Source organism: Petromyzon marinus, chromosome 4 (genome assembly GCF_048934315.1).
Source record: "Petromyzon marinus isolate PM22_M1 ecotype Great Lakes invasive population chromosome 4, UKy_Petmar_22M1.pri1.0, whole genome shotgun sequence".
Lineage (NCBI taxonomy): Eukaryota > Metazoa > Chordata > Hyperoartia > Petromyzontiformes > Petromyzontidae > Petromyzon > Petromyzon marinus.
This window is the reverse complement of record NC_133670.1, coordinates 632,742-652,049: the sequence shown is the minus strand read 5'-3', so window position 1 is coordinate 652,049 and position 19,308 is coordinate 632,742. Positions and strand designations below refer to the sequence as shown.

The window sequence follows — 19,308 nt, the reverse complement described above, 5'->3', positions numbered from 1 at the left end:
GATAGTCTCTTGTCTTTGTGCTGTTGGCCTTTTGGCGTTCTCTGGTCTAACACTTTTGAAAAACTAAGGAGAGAGGGAAAAAGTACTCTCTAATACGGTTATCTTCATTCCAATATGACAAAAATATACAGACATTGACGTAGCTTACAGCCCCAGCAATGTTATCATCCGGCCCTGATTAAGGCTCCTGTATTCTTAGTCAAGGCTCGGCTCAGGATTTGCTCTGGCTCGAGTGAGCTGGCTCAAAGCCACCGTGCTTAACTTGAGCCAGCTGTCAGTGTGGGTGGCATGAGGCTGAACCAGAACCAGGCCATGGCTGAGCCGCTGACTCGCGCGAGCGGCTCAAGCCCGAGCCGAGCCTGAGCATTGGAGGCCAAGCCAGAGCCGAGTCTGGACTGAAGATACGGTCCTAAAACCCCGGCTCACCGGACTAATTGGGGGAGTCCTGGTCCCGCTAAGTTTACAATTTTCATAAACATCAATGAAAAACAAGAATGTGGTGTGCTGTGAATTTTTTGGCGAGCGCTCGGTGTCGGCGCATGCAGTGAGACGGCTTGTTGCGGGGATGTTCATCATTGGAATCCGGCAGGCCACTCTGGTGAACGCTGCGGTGCATATCCGCCATAAAATACCACATGCTGTCTTCTTCAACAGTGGACGTGAACGATCCTGTGACGTCGTTAGATAAGAGAAGGCTGCGGTGTGCTGGCGGCATGGTCCAAGTTGACCGAGTTTGACAAATGACACCGCAAATTACTCAATTGTGATCAGGCGCACAGCAGCAGCAACATCGCCCGTTACAGTATTGCGAACGCCTGGCAGGACCCTCCTGACAAGAGGCTCATATCCAGACATGGTGGGAGCTATCTGATTAGTGTCTCAATTCTAACGCTCTACTCTTATCTGTTGTATGGAGTCTAGTGAATCCGGGCACTTGGACATATTTTAATTTGAAGTTAGAAATACACTGAAGCTTTCCTGGGTAAACACAAATCTAAATAATAATTATGATAAACAATTGTGCTATATATAGACCCTGACAACTGTATATTTGGAGTTTGCATTTTCTCTCCGTGGATTTTTTTCTCCGGGTCCTCAGGTTTTTCCTTCCACATGTAAAAACATAATTGAGATGTATATTATTTTGCTTCCTTAAATGTTCAAGTGAAAAGCCACTTTGTTGAGTGATCATTTGTGGCCAGGTCACTTCTGAAAAATAACTTAATACCTCAGTGGGCTTTGCCTCATCGGATTGGGATGGTTTAGTTTTATTTGTATCTGTTTGGGTTTTTTTTTACCTTTCTCACACTACTATCATATTGTTGTATTGTTTGTTGTTGTCACGTTCTTACCCGTCCCTATTAGACATCTGTGAAAAAGAGCTTAATAGGTCATTGGATTCCTCCCGTATAAATAAAGATTCTGAATCTATTTCTTCATTACTGTGTTGGCGAACAGGAAGGCGGCATGACGGAGCCGGTGGGGAGCAGCCTCTCGGCAGGTGAGTCGCCTTGGCTCTTAAGTGGCGCGCTCGCCGCTTCGTGCGCAGCTTCGTGGATCTAATCCATTAGGCCGTCCTGGTTATCAATTCTTTTTTTCATTCACTACATAAGCCCCATTGCGGTGGTGTGGTATTAATCATGAAATACCATGCACCGTCTCCCATTAGAGCAGAAGTTGAAGATCCCGTGACATCGTTTGAAAAGAGGCGGCCGCCGTGTGCCCGCGTCATGGTCTGTTAGAAAAATGACACAGTTAACAGTGTAACATTTTTTTAAATTTTTTGTTCCTGGGTAGTAAGTGCTATTTCCTAATTGCTTATTCCTCAAGAGTACAGAAAATAGCTATTATTCCCCACAAATCTTGCTTTTGTGACCAGGACAGTGATAATTTGAAATTTACCTATTTTCAAAGAGAAAACGGGCAAATTTGTGTCTTTACGTTCACATAACGTAAAAAACCAACATGAATCACAATTAACATGTGTTTATTCTAAAGTAATACAAAAATGACTACAAAGATGTAGACACCAAGCCGCACTACCACAGGCGGGACTGGCCACAGCGGACCAAGTTATCTGTGGGGAGGAACAATTTTGAAAAACTACTCCTAAATCTTTTGTAGTGTAGCGAGTCCAACTGAGTCGCAGACGTTATCTTGGGAGCAACACTATTTATTCACATAACAGTACGTAACATAACACAACCTACAGCCCACAGGCGATCCAAATGCTCATCAAACATGCAGCCAAAAACGATGACGTCATCTAAATATATCAGGCACGAATCCCACTGGAGATCCGCCAAAACCAATTCCATCAGTCTCTGAAAAGTGGCAGGCGCGGAATGAAGCCCCATCAGAAGTTAGTTGAACTCGAACAGCCCTTGGGGCATCCGAAAAGCCGTCTTGGGCCTCGAGGCCTCGTCAAGCGGAAACTGCCAAAACCTGGACAAAAGGTCGAGGGTCGAAAAATACCACGCGCCTGCCAGAGCATCCAACGAATCATCCATGCGAGGCAAGGGGTAGGCATCCGCGACTGACGATTTGTTAAGTTTCCTGAAATCAATGCAAAACCGCAGACTGTCGTGTTTCTTAACAAGGACAATCAGGGCCCCCCATGGACTGGTGGACGGCGAAATAATATCCGCGGCCAACATTTCATCTACCGCCACATGAACATGGTCCTTTTCAGCCGGACTCAGGCGATAAGGATTCTGGCGAATGGGGGCAGTATTTCCCGTGTCAATATGGTGGCTCAATAGAGATGTCCAACCGATATCAAATTTAGACTTTCTAATTATGTTGGAAAATTCCCGCAGGAGCGCCCTTAGCTTCCGCGTTTGGCCCGTGGACCCTGATGTTCCCACAACATCTACTTTCGGACACGCCGGGGACGCGTGAGCGATCACGGAACCCTCTTGAATAATCGTGTCAGACCCGGTGTTAAGGACCTGTATAAATGGCGGCTGGTCCTGGGAGACCAGCGTCTGTGCCGCAACCAGCGACATCCCACGACTGATTTTATTCGATGGACCAAGCACAATGCCGTCACTCACGGCATGCTCATCGAGCGTTTTTCGTAAACGAAGAGACGCTAGCATTTGCGCGCCGGGGGGGATCCGCACTGTGCGGCATGCAAGTGCCTGCACCGTAGCATTAGCAACATTAATGCGAGTCAGAGACGGAAGAAAGCCATACGCCGTCCCAACGGCAACTCCAAACATCCCTGATCGATACGAATTTTCAGGGGCATCTTGCCGAAAAAATCAGTCTCCAGTAGGCACGGGACAGCCAGGGCTGTGGAAATCAACATGTGGCCTGACAATTGGACATCGGCAATGCGCAACGCAACAGAGATCCGGCCTATTATCCCCAACGAACCGCCATTAGCGGTGAAACACGGAGCATCTACAGACTCCAAAACGCGACACCGGCGTGGCAAAATGTTATAAATCAACTCGGATATAATGGTCGAGGACGCGCCAGTATCCACAAGCATGCGCATGTCAACCCCCTCAACAAACCCGAGCACGGCCGACGACCCCGCGGTTGCCGCGACCACGCAACCTGCCAGCTCCGACCGCTGATCAAGTCGGAGCGGCCGCGCGTCGCGAACACGACCCGACTCCCCACGAACACGCGCGCGGCCCCGACGCACACCGGACCCCTCTGATGAATGAAGGGAACCCCGGGGCCGAGTGTGAGGTGCACTGCGACTCGCCTTAGGGGGTATGGAGTTGTAGGAAGGCGGACGTCCCAAGGCCCGCCGTAGAGGAACCCGGCAGCCCGACTGCACATGCCCCGGCAGGCTGCAGTTGTATCAGGTGACCCATCCGTCGCTGGAATGGGATGAAACAGACCTCGCCCGCCGCCGGTCATCCCACCGCCGATCACCGTCACCCCGTCGATCGGTGCCCTGCTGATGCAGCAAGCACGCGGACGCAGCCTCTCCGTCCGTGTGACCCTCGGGCCCCGCAAAAGACGCGGAGCATGCCACCAACACCTGTCACACTGCAGGATCTGCTGCGCCTGGATACACCTGGCGATCTTGAGTGAAGAAACCTCCCCGCCATCGGCGGGAAGCACAGTGTGGAGATCCTTAGCGAGCTCCAACAACTTCTCAAGTATCCGTACGCGGATACGCAGCCTTCGCCAGCGCCAAGAGCGTACTCCTGTACGCGAATGCTGATTCAGCGCCACCTCCACCTCACTGCGAACTTCTGGCGAGTAATAGTAATAGGTTTTCCCCTTTTAACTGGCACAAAAACTGACACCTTTATTCAAGGCATCATGTTTGCAATAACCACAACACAAGCAGTCAAAATGCAAACAAAAGAGACAACTCTGATAATAATACGCACTGTCCTTGAATTTGATTGGTCCACACCCGAGACGGCTTTTCTTAGAGCCTAGTCTCCACTGGTGTTGGACCAGAAGTCGCCAAGAGGCGTACAACTCAAAAACAGCACACTATCAGAGTATTGAGGGCTCGGGGTGAGCATTTACATTTTGAGACCTCCTTTGCCAGTAACAAGATATAGTAATAGGTTTTCCCCTTTTAACTGGCACAAAAACTGACACCTTTATACAAGGCATCAGGTTTGCAATAACCACAACACAAGCAGTCAAAATGCAAACAAAAGAGACAACTCTGATAATAATATGCACTGTCCTTGAATTTGATTGGTCCACACCCAAGACGGCTTTTCTTAGACCCTAGTCTCCACTGGTGTTGGACCTCTCGGACGGCAGGATGGCGAGGAACGCCGGCCAAAGCATCGTCATCGAGAGTTGCGGGAAACGCCTTCAGCACGTCCGCCTCAGACCACCCTGCCACGTCGGCATTTGTAAGAAAACTCCGCTGGCGGCAACAAATTCTTTAATGAAGGGCAGCCAACGGCGGAGCGATTGAACGTCAAATGACGAGGATGTCCCCACTTAGAGCTTGGCGGGCTCCGTGCTCCCCTTGGGGGGCAAAATGGCGCCCGCGGGCAGCGGCGATGGCATTCCCGCCCTTTGCGAAATGGCGGCCAAGTCGCCTCGTTCAGACAGCTCCACCGCTCCTTCCTTTGCTGTCGAGGGGAAGGACTGCATCTCGACGAGGATGGAGGACGCCGCTTGGAGGTCAGCGAGCTCCTGAACAGAAGGCGAGGCGCCCGGCGCCCCGCGCCCCGGCTGCGCCCTGCTCCGCGGCCAGCGTCTCCGCTTCGTCCGCGGCAGCCGTGGGCGGAATCAGTTCCTCGTCATCTTCGTCGTCCGACGCAGTACATTAACTCTGCGACGTGTAGACATACTCGTCTACCGCTAGCTACAGCTTAGCAAGTTAGCCACTTCCGACACCAGTTGTAGTGAGTCCAACTGAGTCGCAGACGTTATCTTGGGAGCAACATTCACATAACAGTATGTAACATAACACAACCTATGTTCGAGTCTCAAATGCCCATCTAACCACGCTACGGCAGAACTAGACACGGTTCCCTATCCCGGTCTGGACCACAAGCTGGGTCCCGGACCGTGTGGCTAAAGGCCTCTTCTCCCCGACGTGGATCTTCGAACACCAACACTTGAAGAACCCCGAGTTCCTAACAGAGCTCTCATATGCTCCCGGGCTGGGGCTGGCTCTGTCCTCAGCCCTGCCTACCTTCCAGGCTTCTCGAGCTCCTTCTCAAATGTTCCCGAGAGCCCCTCGGAACCACGTGACCACCCCTCGGCCCCCGTCCACCGGTGGCCTCCCTCCAGTATCGTCCGGTCACGTGACAACAGGTCAGCCAGAGTGTCATGCCCCAGAGTAACCCTGGCTGCCTGACGCTCCCTCTCGTTCACTCACTGGGAGCCGGCACCGCACACTGCTCGCGGTGCCTCCGCGCTAACCAGCGCTCACCCAACCACCGCAGTCCATAACCCGGGCTGCCCATAATCACAACGTTACCGGCCATGACATCGCAAGCCCGGCTCCATACAGCAACAAGTACAGTCACTACATTAATATAAATACATGTTAATTTTGATTAATGTGTTGTTTTTCTCCGATTTTATGTGAACGAAAAGACACACATTCGCCCGTTTTGTCATTGAAAATAGGTAAATTTTAAAATATCACTATCCTGGTCAAAAAAGCAAAGTATGTGGGGAATAATAGCCATTGTCTGTACTTTTGAGCTATAAGAAATTACAAAACATTTACTACCTAGGAACAAAAATGGTGTTACATAGTGTAATCAACCAGCATCAGAATATTTATGTGGACTGGAGCAGGGGTCGGCAACCTGCAGCTCCAGAGCCACATGTGGCTCTTTGGCTTCCCCCTTTTGACTCTTTTGTTGTATGGTGCGAAGGTCTAGACATTGCTTCAAGCTGATTTGGATTGGCTGCAGTCCATCATGCGATGCCAAATATGCCTTCTTGGCATCCTATGATTTGACTTGATCAGAAAAATTACCATTGTATTTGCAAATTATCTCCTAGTGATTGAGAGCTTAGTTTGAGGGAGACGGCTGTCACTTTTTGCAAACGTCACCTGTCTTGATGAGTAAAATCCAGCAAATTGCGCACTACAGTTGGCGGTTGACGTTCGAAGTGGACTGTGACTCTGAAAGGAATGGAGCCACCCCCGTGGTTGCACGCCGTGGTTGCACCCCATGATCCGTGGAGCAAACAAATTACTCGAGACACCGGTGTATGGCAGCAAGAGCAGTTTATGCGAATGCTGTCGCAATAGGTCACACGTTTGGCGCAACGGCCCTCCGCTGGCTATGCATGATGAATTAACTAATTGCTGCTCTTTGGCTGCCCCTTTGCGGGCAGCCATTATATAAAAAAACGTTAATCCTAGAACATAATTTAACATAAACATAATATAGTAAATATGGCAGCGAATGGGCAACTATGGAATGTCTTGGTGACAACAAAATGTCCAACGGTCAAACTTTATTGTTGAAGAATAACTAAGGAGGAATTTATCTAAATATATGCAGTTGATTCCATCACCTATAATGTTTATATAGGTCAGAATTTGTAATTTTCTGTATACCTGCTGTATTTATATTTGTGTACAAGTAGCTGTGCATGTGATGCGGCTCTCGAATTATTTTGGTCAAAGACAAAAACTAAAATGATGGCTCTTCTTTGAAAGGTTGCCGATCCCTGCAGTTTTGGAATATGATGAGCTATGAAGCTCTTTTTCTCAGATGTACAGTAGGGGCGGGTCAGCAAGTTACAAAAACAAACATTACAATTAAACAAGAGTGTAAACAAGATAAAAAGTTATCAAGTCACTCTATATAAATAAAAATGACGCATTATATATCTTGATTTGAAGCTTTCATGACTGCAGGAATCCATACTCTCTGGTTCTTTCAGTAAAGTCACGTAGATAGAAAGAATAATAAAAGAACACGACGTTTCGGTCGCAACAGCGTCCGTCATCAGGTGAGAAAGAATGATCTGCTGTTGTGGCTTTATAAAGGCAGCCACGACTCTACAAACCCCCCCTTCCCCTCCCTCCCGTGCCTATATAAAGCCACAACAACAGATCATTCTTTCTCACCTGATGGCGGACGCTTATGCTGCAACCGAAACGTCGTGTTCTTTTATTTTTATTTTCTATCTACGTGACTTTACCGAAATAACCAGAGCGTATACTGTATATCAGTGCAAATTGCATAAGTATATACATTCCTGCCGATTAGTCAACACCAAATGCCAGCTTGAAGCAAAGCAACAAAACAACAGCAAAGTCTCAAACCACACCAAGACAACACACAGTCCCTCAATCAAATTGTACATTCAAATTTTGCTATCGATGGTACATGGGTAAGGGTCAAAGTTACAAATCACAATTTTAAATTTGCCTGTCTACAGCACTAAGTTGAGAGACGCATAGCAATCGTAACTGATGACTGCAAAAATGTTGCAGGACCCTCCATAAATAAGTTCGATCAATAAAATTATCCTATTCAACCAAAGAGTATGGATTCCTGCAGTCACGAAAGCTTCAAATCAAGATTGAACCACCTCTACGAGGAGGGTTATCACACATCTGTTAGAGCTTTTAACAGACTACGAGACAAGAAGGCTCACATGATCGAGTCTCTCGTGATTTGTTTTATTTGATTTTATTTCTAACTACGTGACTTTACCGAAAGAACCAAAGAGTGGATTCCTGCAGTCACGAAAGCTTCAAATCAAGATATCCTATTCAAGTTGAATTAATAACACATGCGGGTGTATGCAGCATTGCGTGCACAGTAACTCTCAGCATTATCCACACCACCAGTTCACATTAACTGAATGTATGGCCATGTTGCCGTTCAGACCACCAACTCTCAAAGAGTTCAGCGAATGTGACCAACTCACCAGGCAGCAGTGAAACTCACAACTATTGAGCCACTTAATCCTCATTGAGACTCATCAGTACAATACAGAAAACCCTTCTCTCTGGCGGGTTTAGCTATTGCGGTTTTGTGGTTTTGCATCCCTGTGACTCGACCATTCACGGTTGACCCCGAGATTCCTGTACGCATCATAACTGCACTGCTCGCGATGATGCTTCCGCAGAAGAGCACACGGTGCCGTCTACTCTCAATCTTGTCTCTCAAGTGGCCCATCGCAGGTCCCACTGGGTGTTCCCAGACTCCAGTGAGGAGGCAGTGAGGTTCAGCCACTCGCATTTATTCTTCCTATAGTGTACAGTACTGTTCAGGGATACATGTACAGTACTTTTTTCATTATATACATTTACTGTACAAGTTATATTTAACACTGGAAAATGTTAATAATATTTTACCTTCAAAATAATTCCTGTTTGGGGTCATGCAGGGTAACAAAACAAAAGGAGGGGGGGTGGGGGTTGTATTACGAACCATGAACCAAACCCTATGTTACCCATTTGCCTTTGAGTTTGCGGATTTACAAATTGTGGCTATAATTATCAATAACGTAATCCCCGTGATGGTCACATTAATCAATGTTTTCTGCTGCCATATGCCTCTGTGAGCACACATCCACTTCTGGATAAGGCTAAGAGGTATTGTACATCCATTGCTGCACACGTATTTGTGTTGTTACATCTATTTGTTTCCAGCTGCATGAATGTATCTATCGATAAAACTGCTCAACCTGAGCTATTCTTTTATACCTGCATTATCCTTGTGTAGTGACATTGCTGGATGTCAACAGGCTGTGGGTGCAGTACCGGCCCTAGACGGGCACGGCGTGCAGTGTAGCGATATCGCCGGATACCACAATGGTGTGGGTGTAGTACCAGCCCTAGAGGGGCCGGTGTGCGCTGAATAATAGCGCTAGATGGCACCACGCTTTAAGTGCAGTGCTGATCCTATAGGACAGGGTGTGTGGGTGCCGACCGAAGGATGAGGTTGTGTGAGGCCATGGCACTCTGGTTGACCCGGGAGGATACGTGACCGGTTAAGTTGACAAAGGGGCCCCAAGAGGGGGCTAGGGGGGGTCACATGATTGGGACCCAGATCCTTCCCGAGGATTCTGGAAGGTGGACATGGCTAAGGGCGGAGCCGGCCATGCCACAGAGAATATAAGTCGGGTCCCAACAGGGAGTAGGGTTGTTGTTCATCCTAGAAGAAACCCTTCGTCTACGTTCTCCGTTCAACGAGTCTCCAACACGTGGACCCGGGCTGAAGTCGTTGGTCCCGGTTCGTAGTAGCAGTTACGTTGTAACTAGTGTAGTTAGCCTGGTGGTCACCACCTTAGGTTGTTATTCTGTTAAGGGGAAGTTACTCCGTGTGTTGGAACTGAATAAATGTGTTGCCTCCAAGTCTACGTCTGCGACTCAGTTGATCCCCTTACACTTGTACTGTTCGCCTTTTGATGTTCTCTGGTTGGACACTGGTGAGACAAGGGCATTAAGTAGGCTGTATCTGGTGTAGGCCAATCTGTTTGAAAGATAATGCATAACATGATCAAAACAATCTTGTTTGCATATTTTACCACGGAAAATGATGTGTGGTAAATGCAGATCTTATCTTGAAATAGGTGCCGATTAGGTGTTTGAACATCTTCACCCCTCCTGTATTCTTGCTCCTGTATTGTTTTTGTCATTATATAGATTTATATATTGCCTTAATTAGAGGCACGATATAAATATATATTAGATAAGTTTATCACATCAGCCTACACTGAATGACATTAACTCCTATTTCACCAAATTGCTTTGCTCAATGACTCTATGTAATACCTAAATTAAATATTCAAATACATTGGTCGCAATGACAGTAAAATCTATCAAAAGTTGATCTTTTTTACCTTGAATGTTTCTGTTAAGCTAATTCATGTCGTTGCACCCTTCACAGGGAAGCGTCAAACCGAACGAGATAACAAAGGAGATAACAATGAAGGAGATGCCGTGGAACCAAAATCTCTGGCGGACGGGCAGCTCGGAAGGCTGCAGGCAGACACAAGGGAGCTTGGCTCCCTCATGGCTCAGAAGGATTCGGAAATCGAGTCTCTGCTGGTGCAGCTGAAGAGCCGCGAGGAGGAGGCCCATAGCCTGCACGACCAGGTCTCCAACATGGCCTCTGAGCTGCACGCACTGCACGGGCAGATCCAGGAGATGGCACGGCAGAGGAGTCAGCTGGAGGCCACGGAAAGCGACAAAAGGGCTCTGAGAAATAACCTGACAAAAGGGGACTTGAATGGTCCGCCAGAGCACTCTGCTAATGAGGCTGGGAATGGGATGCTCAGCAGCCAGGTCTCTGATAAAGATGCACCAAAGGGATCGGTGAACTCTCCCGGGAAGGAGTTTGGGAATGACGAGGGATGTGATGGTGACAATGATAATAATAGTAGTAACGTGGACGATGACACCAACGTCGGGGCTCTGTCAAAAATCAACGAGCGCATAGAAGAGCTTGAAGAAACAATCCGTGAGAGAGACAGCGAGATCGGCGCAATGGGTCGTCAGGTGCAGGAGCTGAGGCTCCAGCTGCAGGAGCGTTCCGCAATGGGGGAGGCGGCCGCCACCACCTCCTCCTCCACTCAGACCGACGGTCACACCGACCCCGAAGCTCTGGTGGGCAGCGATGGACCTCAGCAGTCCCACACACGGTCGGTGCAGGCTGAAGGCGACGATCCGAACGCGGTGGCGACACGTCCGGTGGGAGAAGATGGCGGCATTGTGCAGAGAGGGCCCCCCGAGGGCCGCCCCATTGTGGGTGACATGGCCGGCGGCCTTCAGCTCTCAGCGAAGCAGCTGGGTCCTAGCAGAGAGAGCGACGGGCTCGGCTCCGAAGAAAACGCGCGGCAGCAAGACCCACGGGTGAGCCGGTCCACGTAGAGCAGCATCGTTCGTGATGCTCGTTCACCCAGGAATGTATCGCCAGGACTCAAAACTCTTTTTTCAGGAGGATCCTAACAATTCTTCTGTAGGAGGGGGCTCGATACTGCTGCTGCGTGTGATCCCAGTTAACCGGTGGCATAGCGGTTAGTGCACTATGCTACGAACATGGCAACCCAAGTTCGATTCCCACTCACAGCCAACACCAGTGACGATTATCTGAACCAGTCCTAGTACTCCCCTAGGTCGACTTAGCCTCAAATTAGTACTTGTTGCGATGTGTAAACATCGGCACTTTTCTTGGTGCAGTTTATATTCGCTCCTTCTGTTCTGCATGGGTTTCCTCCAGGATTTCTGATTTCCTCCTGTGGCTAATAAAAACCATACAATGTAACTGGTAGTGACCAATATATACCGATGATGCCAATTACTTAACTGGGATTACACACAGTAGCAGCAACATCTTGAGACTCAGTGAGGCTTTCGTGGGTAAACAACAGTCATGATTTTGATGGCAACGGCAGTGCAAGGTGCCGTGGAATGAGTTACCATAACACAGGTCATGAAAGGGCTATAGGGGAGGGAAGGAGTGGAGGGGAAAGGGAAGAAGAGGTGGCACTTTAAGAGAGGAAAGGAAGGAAGTTAAGGAGCAGGACTGCTTAATGTACGGTGAGGTGTCAAGTCTACAGGCATTTTTCGATTAAACGCTTTCGTGACTGCAGGGATTCATCTTCTTGGTTCTTTCGGTAAAGTCACGTAGAATGGAAATAAAATAATTTGAGTCTACGGATAGTAGACTCAAATATGGATAGTATTGAGTCTATAGGCAGTGTTGAGTCTATGGACGGTGCTACTTAATGTACAGGGGAAGTTTATTCCAGTGAAAGGGTACAAGGAGGGAAAAACATAATAGTAAGCTCCACGCAGTGTGCCAGTGTGTGACGGGCGCGGTCTGTGTCGACTCCGCAGCCACCGGAGGGCGAGGGCACAACCCACGGCGATGGCAGTGCAGATCGCCATGGAGACGTGGAGCAGCAGCCGGGTAGTGGCATGGAGGAGGAGGAAGACGAGGAGAGGTGCGAGGCTCGAGCACGTGGGGGCAGGGCTGGCGCGCCCGGCTCCAAGGGGCTCGCTGGCTCCACGTGGCTTGCTGGTTCCACGGGGCTCGCTGGCTCCAAGCGGCTCGCTGGGTTTAGGTCATCTCCACGTTAATCAAAGGGACACAACTCAGCTCGCTAGATAAGGCCTTCGTATGAGTTTTGTGAAGTACAGTAAGTCTCCATTTAACGCGGTAGTAGTCGATGCTGCGTTAAGTGACAAATGCGTAAAGCGAAAACAATTCCCCCATAAATAATGTCATGATAAAGTTTGGCAAAATACCATGTACTACGCACACGAAGTGAGACCACGGGACAAATAATTGAGGGTACACCACCACCTTACTCTATCATTACACATACTGTATCACTGTACCGCTCAGCTCAAGAAAGTAGTAGTCGACCGCTCATATATGACGTTATCACGGCACGTGTTGCGCGTTACAACGGTGCTCATTCCGCGTTTGAACGGCACGCGTTCCGCACTACAGTGGTTCACGTTCTGCGTTACAGTACATTTACGTGTTATCACGGCACGCGTTATGCTTTATGACGGTGCGCATTGTGTTGTGCGAAACGTGTTCCCGCATGGAAGAAACGCGTTACAGCAAAAACGCGTTGTCAACACCCCGCGTTGACCAAGCAGTGCGCCTCCCAGTTAACACACGTGATGCCATCGCAACTTGTTTACAGTTGAACTTTTATTTGTTTTAAAGCCTCAATGGAGGCAACGTCGGTGCATGAGTCACAGCCCTCAAGTGCCCTTGGGCAGAGCTGCGACTCCACCAGCACAAAGGGCAATAGGCCAGTGGCACAGCAGTGACAATTGCGCCTCACACCAAGAAGCACCTGAGTTAAATTCCAGACTCGTGCATCTTTCTGCATTACTTTTGTATTCTCTCCCCCTGTTCTACATGGGTTTTCTCTAGGTTCTCCGGTTTCCTCCCATGATTAAAACAACATAATAATAAATTCATTTTATCTAGCGTCTTTAATGCTAATTACATCCCAGGCATACAATGTAACTGGCATTGGTCAAACATCCTAATGATTAATGATTATGTGAAATTTACTCTATTAGGATTACACACAGCAGCAGGACCATTGCCGCTTAATGCAAAAAAGTTGGTAGGAACCTCCTGGAAAAACAATCGAGGCCGTCGTGGATGAACTCGCACAATCGTCAACATGGCGATGCCTCGCTCGTTCTGTGGGGGGCGCCGTAGTGGCTAGGAGATGTAATCTACCTCGCCTGTTTTGTAGGAGGTCGTGGGTTCGATTCCAACCCTGACGCCTGTATATTTGGAGCTTGCGTGTTCTCCCCGTGGTCCCGTGGATTTTTCTCCGGGTCTTCCGGTTTTCCCCTACACATTTATAATCAACATGCATTTACAGTATTTGGCTGCTATACATTTCCACATGATAAGCAACTTCATTGAGCTATCATTTGTGGCCAGGTTGCTTCTGAAAAAAAGCTACATAGCTCAGTGGGCCTTATCTGGTAAAATATTTTTTTATACATTTTTTTTTAAATTATACAGTAAACCCTTGTTAATTCGACACATGGGGCTCTGGCTTTGCCAAATTATTCAATATTCCGAATGATATACAATGGCACTCCCCAATGCATCCTGCCCCAATAAAACAAAATCTAAAATCTAAATTTGTTTTCCAAAAACAGTAACACTTATTCTTAGTTTTTTCGGTAAAGTCACGTTGAAGAGAAACAACAAAATAACAAAATATATATAAAACAATAAAAAAAATTCTCACGACGTTTCGACCATAACTCAAACGGTCATCATCAGGTGTGTCGGTTTGCATAAATGTATTTTGAAAACGGCATATTTATTTATATATATATAAAAAAAATAACGTTTGCGTCACGCGCAACGATTGGCAGTTTGCCCAGGACTAGTCCATCTATTTTTTGAAAAGAGGAGGGGGGAGACGAAATTTGTTTTTATGTATGCTGTCTGAAAGCCACTGTAAGCATGAACAATCAATCAAGAACTGAAATGATTTATCAAATCTTTCCAATGATTGCTAAGATAGAATCCATCTTCTCGGTTGAAATTGTCTCTGTGCTTGTATATGTGGATAGCCTCATGAACGAATCTCTCATGGAAGCCAGATGGCTTACAAAGAACCTCCGTCTTGGAAAAGTCAATGGCATGTGAGCCTACTGAATTAGAACAATGATCTGCTACGGCCGAGGTGTTGGTCCTACCGTGTTTAAGGTCTGCTTTATGTTCACGAATGCGGTCCGAGATATGGCGTTTGGTTTCTCCAATGTAACTACTACCACAGAGGCAACTTAGTTTGTAGACACCAGGGTATTGTATGTCCGGAATCACATCTTTTACAGACGGAACCAGATCACGGATTTTATGTAATGTGTTGAAACGGACCTGGATCTTGTGTTTATTCAAGATTTTGGAGATCTTTTTTGTGATCCCAGCAATGTAGGGTAAAGTGATGGTTTTGAAAGGCTCCTCAAGAGGGTTCTTCTTCATGGTTTGAGTGATAGCTTTGCGGATTGTATTGTCGGAGTAACCATTAGCCCTAAGAGCTTGGTGTACGTGCTTGAGTTCACTGCTTATGTGTTCCTGGTCGGATATGCATTGGGCTCTATGATACAGAGTCTTGATGAGAGAATTCTTCTGTGATGGATGGTGGTGGGAATCCGGTTTCAGATAAGCATCCGTATGGGTAGCTTTCCTGTAGACAGAGTGGCTCATTGAACCATCAGGTCTCTTTTTAATTAGGACATCCAAAAAAGGTATCTTGCCATCTATTTCGACTTCCATGGTAAATCTGATGGCTGGGTGTATGGAATTGATGTGGTCGAAGAATTGGTCTAGAGCAGGCCGGCCATGTGGCCAGATGACAAAAGTGTCATCCACGTACCTCTTCCATAAGGTTGGGCGCAGAGTGGCAGTCTGGATGGCGTCAGTCTCAAATTTCTCCATGAAAATGTTAGCTATAACTGGAGAAAGGGGGGAGCCCAGTAACACTTACCATCAGTAACCAGCACCACAGGTGAAGAAGGAGGATGTGATAGGTGACAAATGTTTTGGAGGAGGGCTTAATGCACTTAGTATTCACTTACTGTACTGTATGTTCACTTTTATCACTAAATTATAACTTAAACACCAAATTACACTAACCTAAACTTCAATTTTTTTACTTAAAGAGTACTTTTTTTACACTTTTACACCACATTACTCGCTGTCAGACGACATCAGCTGATGTGGCACTTGACTGCTGACAGAGGTGTCTGTGAAAGAATATCCAGAGACTAAAGACACTGCACTTGGAGGCTTCATTGCTGGTAGGATGTGGCGAACGGCGTCATTCTACATGTATGCCGAAATTGGACCATTCAGTACGGCAATTCGGCTCATGCCAAATTACTAATATACAGTATTTGCTGAAAGTGCAGCTGTGCTGAATTCTCCCCAATAGCAAATTATCAAATACCGAAATAACGAGGTTTTACTGTCGTTCAATGTAGTGTGTAACGACGCTGCTGCCCGCCCTCGTTGTGTCTCTGCTCGGACAGGTTCCATCGGCGCCTCCTGGAGGATGAGGATGTTAAGATGCTGCTTACTCGCATCAGGCAGACTGACCAGGAGCTGGTTCATGTCAACTTACAGCTCGCCCAGGTACTAGCACAGGGAACTGCGACATGGCGATGGATGTGGTGGTTGTGATAATAAGTTGCATTTAACAGAGCGCTTTGCGCGTGATAAGAGAAACATGTGTCGCTTCTCATTTCCAATGTTAAAAGGACACCGCCAATAACAGCTGTCCCTGTGCAGCACAAGGTGACTGCAAACGGGAGTTTGTCAGTGCGAGGGCGTCACACGCTCGACCATAATTAATTCCGTCATGATGATTACCGCAATTCATGGTTACACAGGACAGCCTCAAGACTCATCAGCAGGGGGCAATGTTGCTGCTGGTCTATGTGATTTCAATTGTGTAATTTTCAGGTTTTCAACATTTGCGATGTTTGGCCAAACCATGTGTGTTTATGCCTTGCCGTGTCAGAGTGCTTTACACGCGATAAGCGACTTACACCGCATCTCTAACATTTGAAGAGGCGCTTCCAGTAACAATTGTCCCTGTACGGCACGAATTGACTCTGCATGTGGCCTGCAAATGTCTCCTAGTCGTAATCGTTTTGTCGTCGTTGAGTCATCGTCATGTCACCGTCGCGTCATGTTGTGTCCATGTCATCGTCGTGTCATCTTTTTGTCATTGTTGTGTCCGCGTCATTGTCTCCTCATCGTGTCATCTTTGGCGTGTTATTCTGTTGTCGTGTCCATGTCGTCGTGTCCCATGTCGTCATCGTGTTGCCGTCCTATCATCGTTGTATCATTCGCTTTAGCAGGGCGCTCCTCTAGGGGACAGTAGCCTGCTGAGCCAGCTGCTGCGCCAGTTGGCGGGGCTCACGGAGCACGTGTGCTCACTCACCGCCGAAAAGGCGGCCCTGCGCCGGACCGTACTCGCCATGGAAAGGGAGAATGGGCACATTGGGAACGCCCACCCGGCACGACGGGCCAACACGGAGCCTGGTGGCCACGTGAGTGACGGCAGCATGTGAAGTGGGGCATCCCTGGTGGCAGCTGTCCCTGTGCGGCACAAGGTGACTCGGCACCTAGCCTGTGATGGAGCATTAGTCTGCCAGTGGGGAGTAGCGATGACTGCTTTGTGTGATGCAACTTAGCACCGTGTGCTGACATCACGGTCCAAATTTTTGAAAATTCGAAACATTACCTGCAAATTCAGAATCAGAATCTTTATTTAGATTGGAGGAATCTGATGAGCTATGAAGGTATTTCACAGATATCCAGTAGTGGGTGGTGTCAGAAATTTACAACAACAAACAATACACAAGATTAAAGATGATAGGAAAAAGGTAAGCAAGTCACTAAAATAAAAACATTTAAATAAAGTATATAAGTAAAAATTGCATGAGTACATTAATCATATGTGTTGTGGATTGTGCAGTTTCCATGAATCCTGCTCTGTATAAAAAAAACATCAATTGTTTGTCTCATCATTATTGTTTTAACTTATGTTTTGAATAAATTGAGGTCATCTCCATGCTGAGAGTTTGCCCAGCGAGTAGGATGTGTGGGCGATGGACTTCTGATCTGTGCCTTGACCCCCCGCAGGCCAGTGGCCAGCCGGGCGTGGGAGAGGCTCACGATGGGAGACACGTGCAGGAGGAAGAGGAGGAGCGGGAGGATTGTGAGCAAGACCCTTTTGAGTCTGGATGCATCCCTACGCCGTCCGTGCCAGCTGACAAGGTACGAGAGTCACTGCCTCTTGATTTTATGAACAAAGGTAAGTTTTTCACAGCAGGGGGCAATGTTGCTACTCCTGCTGTGTAATCCGAATTGGGTCATTTCAAGATGATTTTCTCAGCATTGGGATGTGTAGGCAATACCAACTACAGTCCTCCCGGAGATGCGCCCAGCCGCTGCTCCACGTCACATTCCCAGTTGGGATTGATGCAGAAAAATCATCGCTCCCTCGCCACGAACACCAATGACGATTATCTGAACTGGGTCTAGGCCTCCCGTAGGTAGAAACAGCTTCAAATGCGTTCCCAGTGCGGTGTGTCAAACATTGCCACTAGGGGAGACGAAGGTGGTGTGGTGTTGGCCACCCAGCCCCTCATGTGTCGTGCTGGCCTTCATAGGCCCTGCTACTCACTAACACCACTTACCCCAACAATTTGTAAAGGCTACAATGTACCTTTGTCTTGACGGCACGTTTCCGGCTGCGTGTCTGGTGCAGTTTGCCGAGGTGTACGAGCAGTTCCTGCAGAGCGAGCGACACCGGCGATCACTCATCTTCCAGAAGCAGTACCTGCTGCTCGCGCTGAGCTGGGAGCTGGGGCGGAGAGACGGTGGGGGGGGGATGACGGCGATGACAGCGACGGCGGGGAGTGGCACGGCCCTCAAGAGGCTGCGCACCGCCGTCAGGGCCGTCATGGCTGCACGCAGGTAGCGGAGGCGCCGCCACCGCCCGGTCGGGAGGGGGTGGGGAGGGGGTGATAAGGGGGGGGCGGTGAGGGGGAGGAGACGGGAAGGGGGGCAGTAATGGGTTGTCGGGGAGAGGGCGGGGAGGATTAGGGGCGTTGAGGACAAGGGGCGGGGAGGGGGGGGTGGGGAGGGGAGGGGGCGGTGAGATGGCAGGGAGGTGGCGGCAGGGAGAGGACGCTTCAACCAAGCGGTGTCGAGGCAGCAACAGTGATGGTTGTTGTGAAACTCCCTTCCTGTGGGCGTCGAGGTGCCCAACCCTGGCTTGCCAGGAGCAGACGGTACAGCTAGGGGACTGATTGCCGTCTGTTTCCATCTGTATGGGGAACAAGTGTTTGCCCCCCTTCCTCTCAGATGTGTGTGTATTCATTGAAGCTCTGAATTCACACGATATAATAAACACTCATTAATTGACTGAAAATACATTTAAAAAATGCAGAACCTTACTGAAAAAGACTTCTATGACTCTGTATGCCTTTCCTGGATGCATATAAAGAGCAGTGCAGGGGTAGACGCACGGCCACGTATGGTTCTGTGCTGGGCTGTGGAAGCTGGGTCATGCAGCCGAGCCACCGTGTGCTGCCGAAGCATCTTATGTTTTTTTCCGGATAGAAGGGGCTAAATGGGCTCGGCATGGGCTAGAGAAAGATGGGCTGATACGGTACAGGAGGATGTGGAGCTGAGTGAACTTGCTGAAAATCAGTTCCAGCCATGTCAAGATCAGCCTCTATGGAAGAGTCTCATGAAGGATGCTACTGGGCAGTTGGAGGCAGTCGCCCTCCAACAACAGCAGAGGGTGAAGGAGCGATGCTCACAACAACAAGCAGAGCACCAGGTGGCTAAAATG

The 19,308-nt window shown here is 48.4% G+C and overlaps 1 protein-coding gene across 4 annotated transcripts in view; it reads left to right on the top strand.

Annotated features, from left to right (window-relative positions):
* LOC116938859 (uncharacterized) overlaps positions 1-19,308 on the top strand; it is a 79,679-nt gene that overhangs the window by 46,197 nt on the left and 14,174 nt on the right. For 3 of the 4 annotated variants that reach the window (XM_032946585.2, XM_032946588.2, XM_076054263.1), the window contains exons 10-16: positions 1,459-1,501; positions 10,323-11,287; positions 12,275-12,381; positions 15,968-16,070; positions 16,799-16,993; positions 17,589-17,723; positions 18,217-18,425. In XM_032946585.2, coding sequence (XP_032802476.2) covers positions 1,459-1,501; positions 10,323-11,287; positions 12,275-12,381; positions 15,968-16,070; positions 16,799-16,993; positions 17,589-17,723; positions 18,217-18,425 — 1,757 coding nt within the window. The remainder of the gene's footprint in view (positions 1-1,458; positions 1,502-10,322; positions 11,288-12,274; positions 12,382-15,967; positions 16,071-16,798; positions 16,994-17,588; positions 17,724-18,216; positions 18,426-19,308) is intronic. The other variant, XM_032946587.2, reaches the window with a different exon arrangement.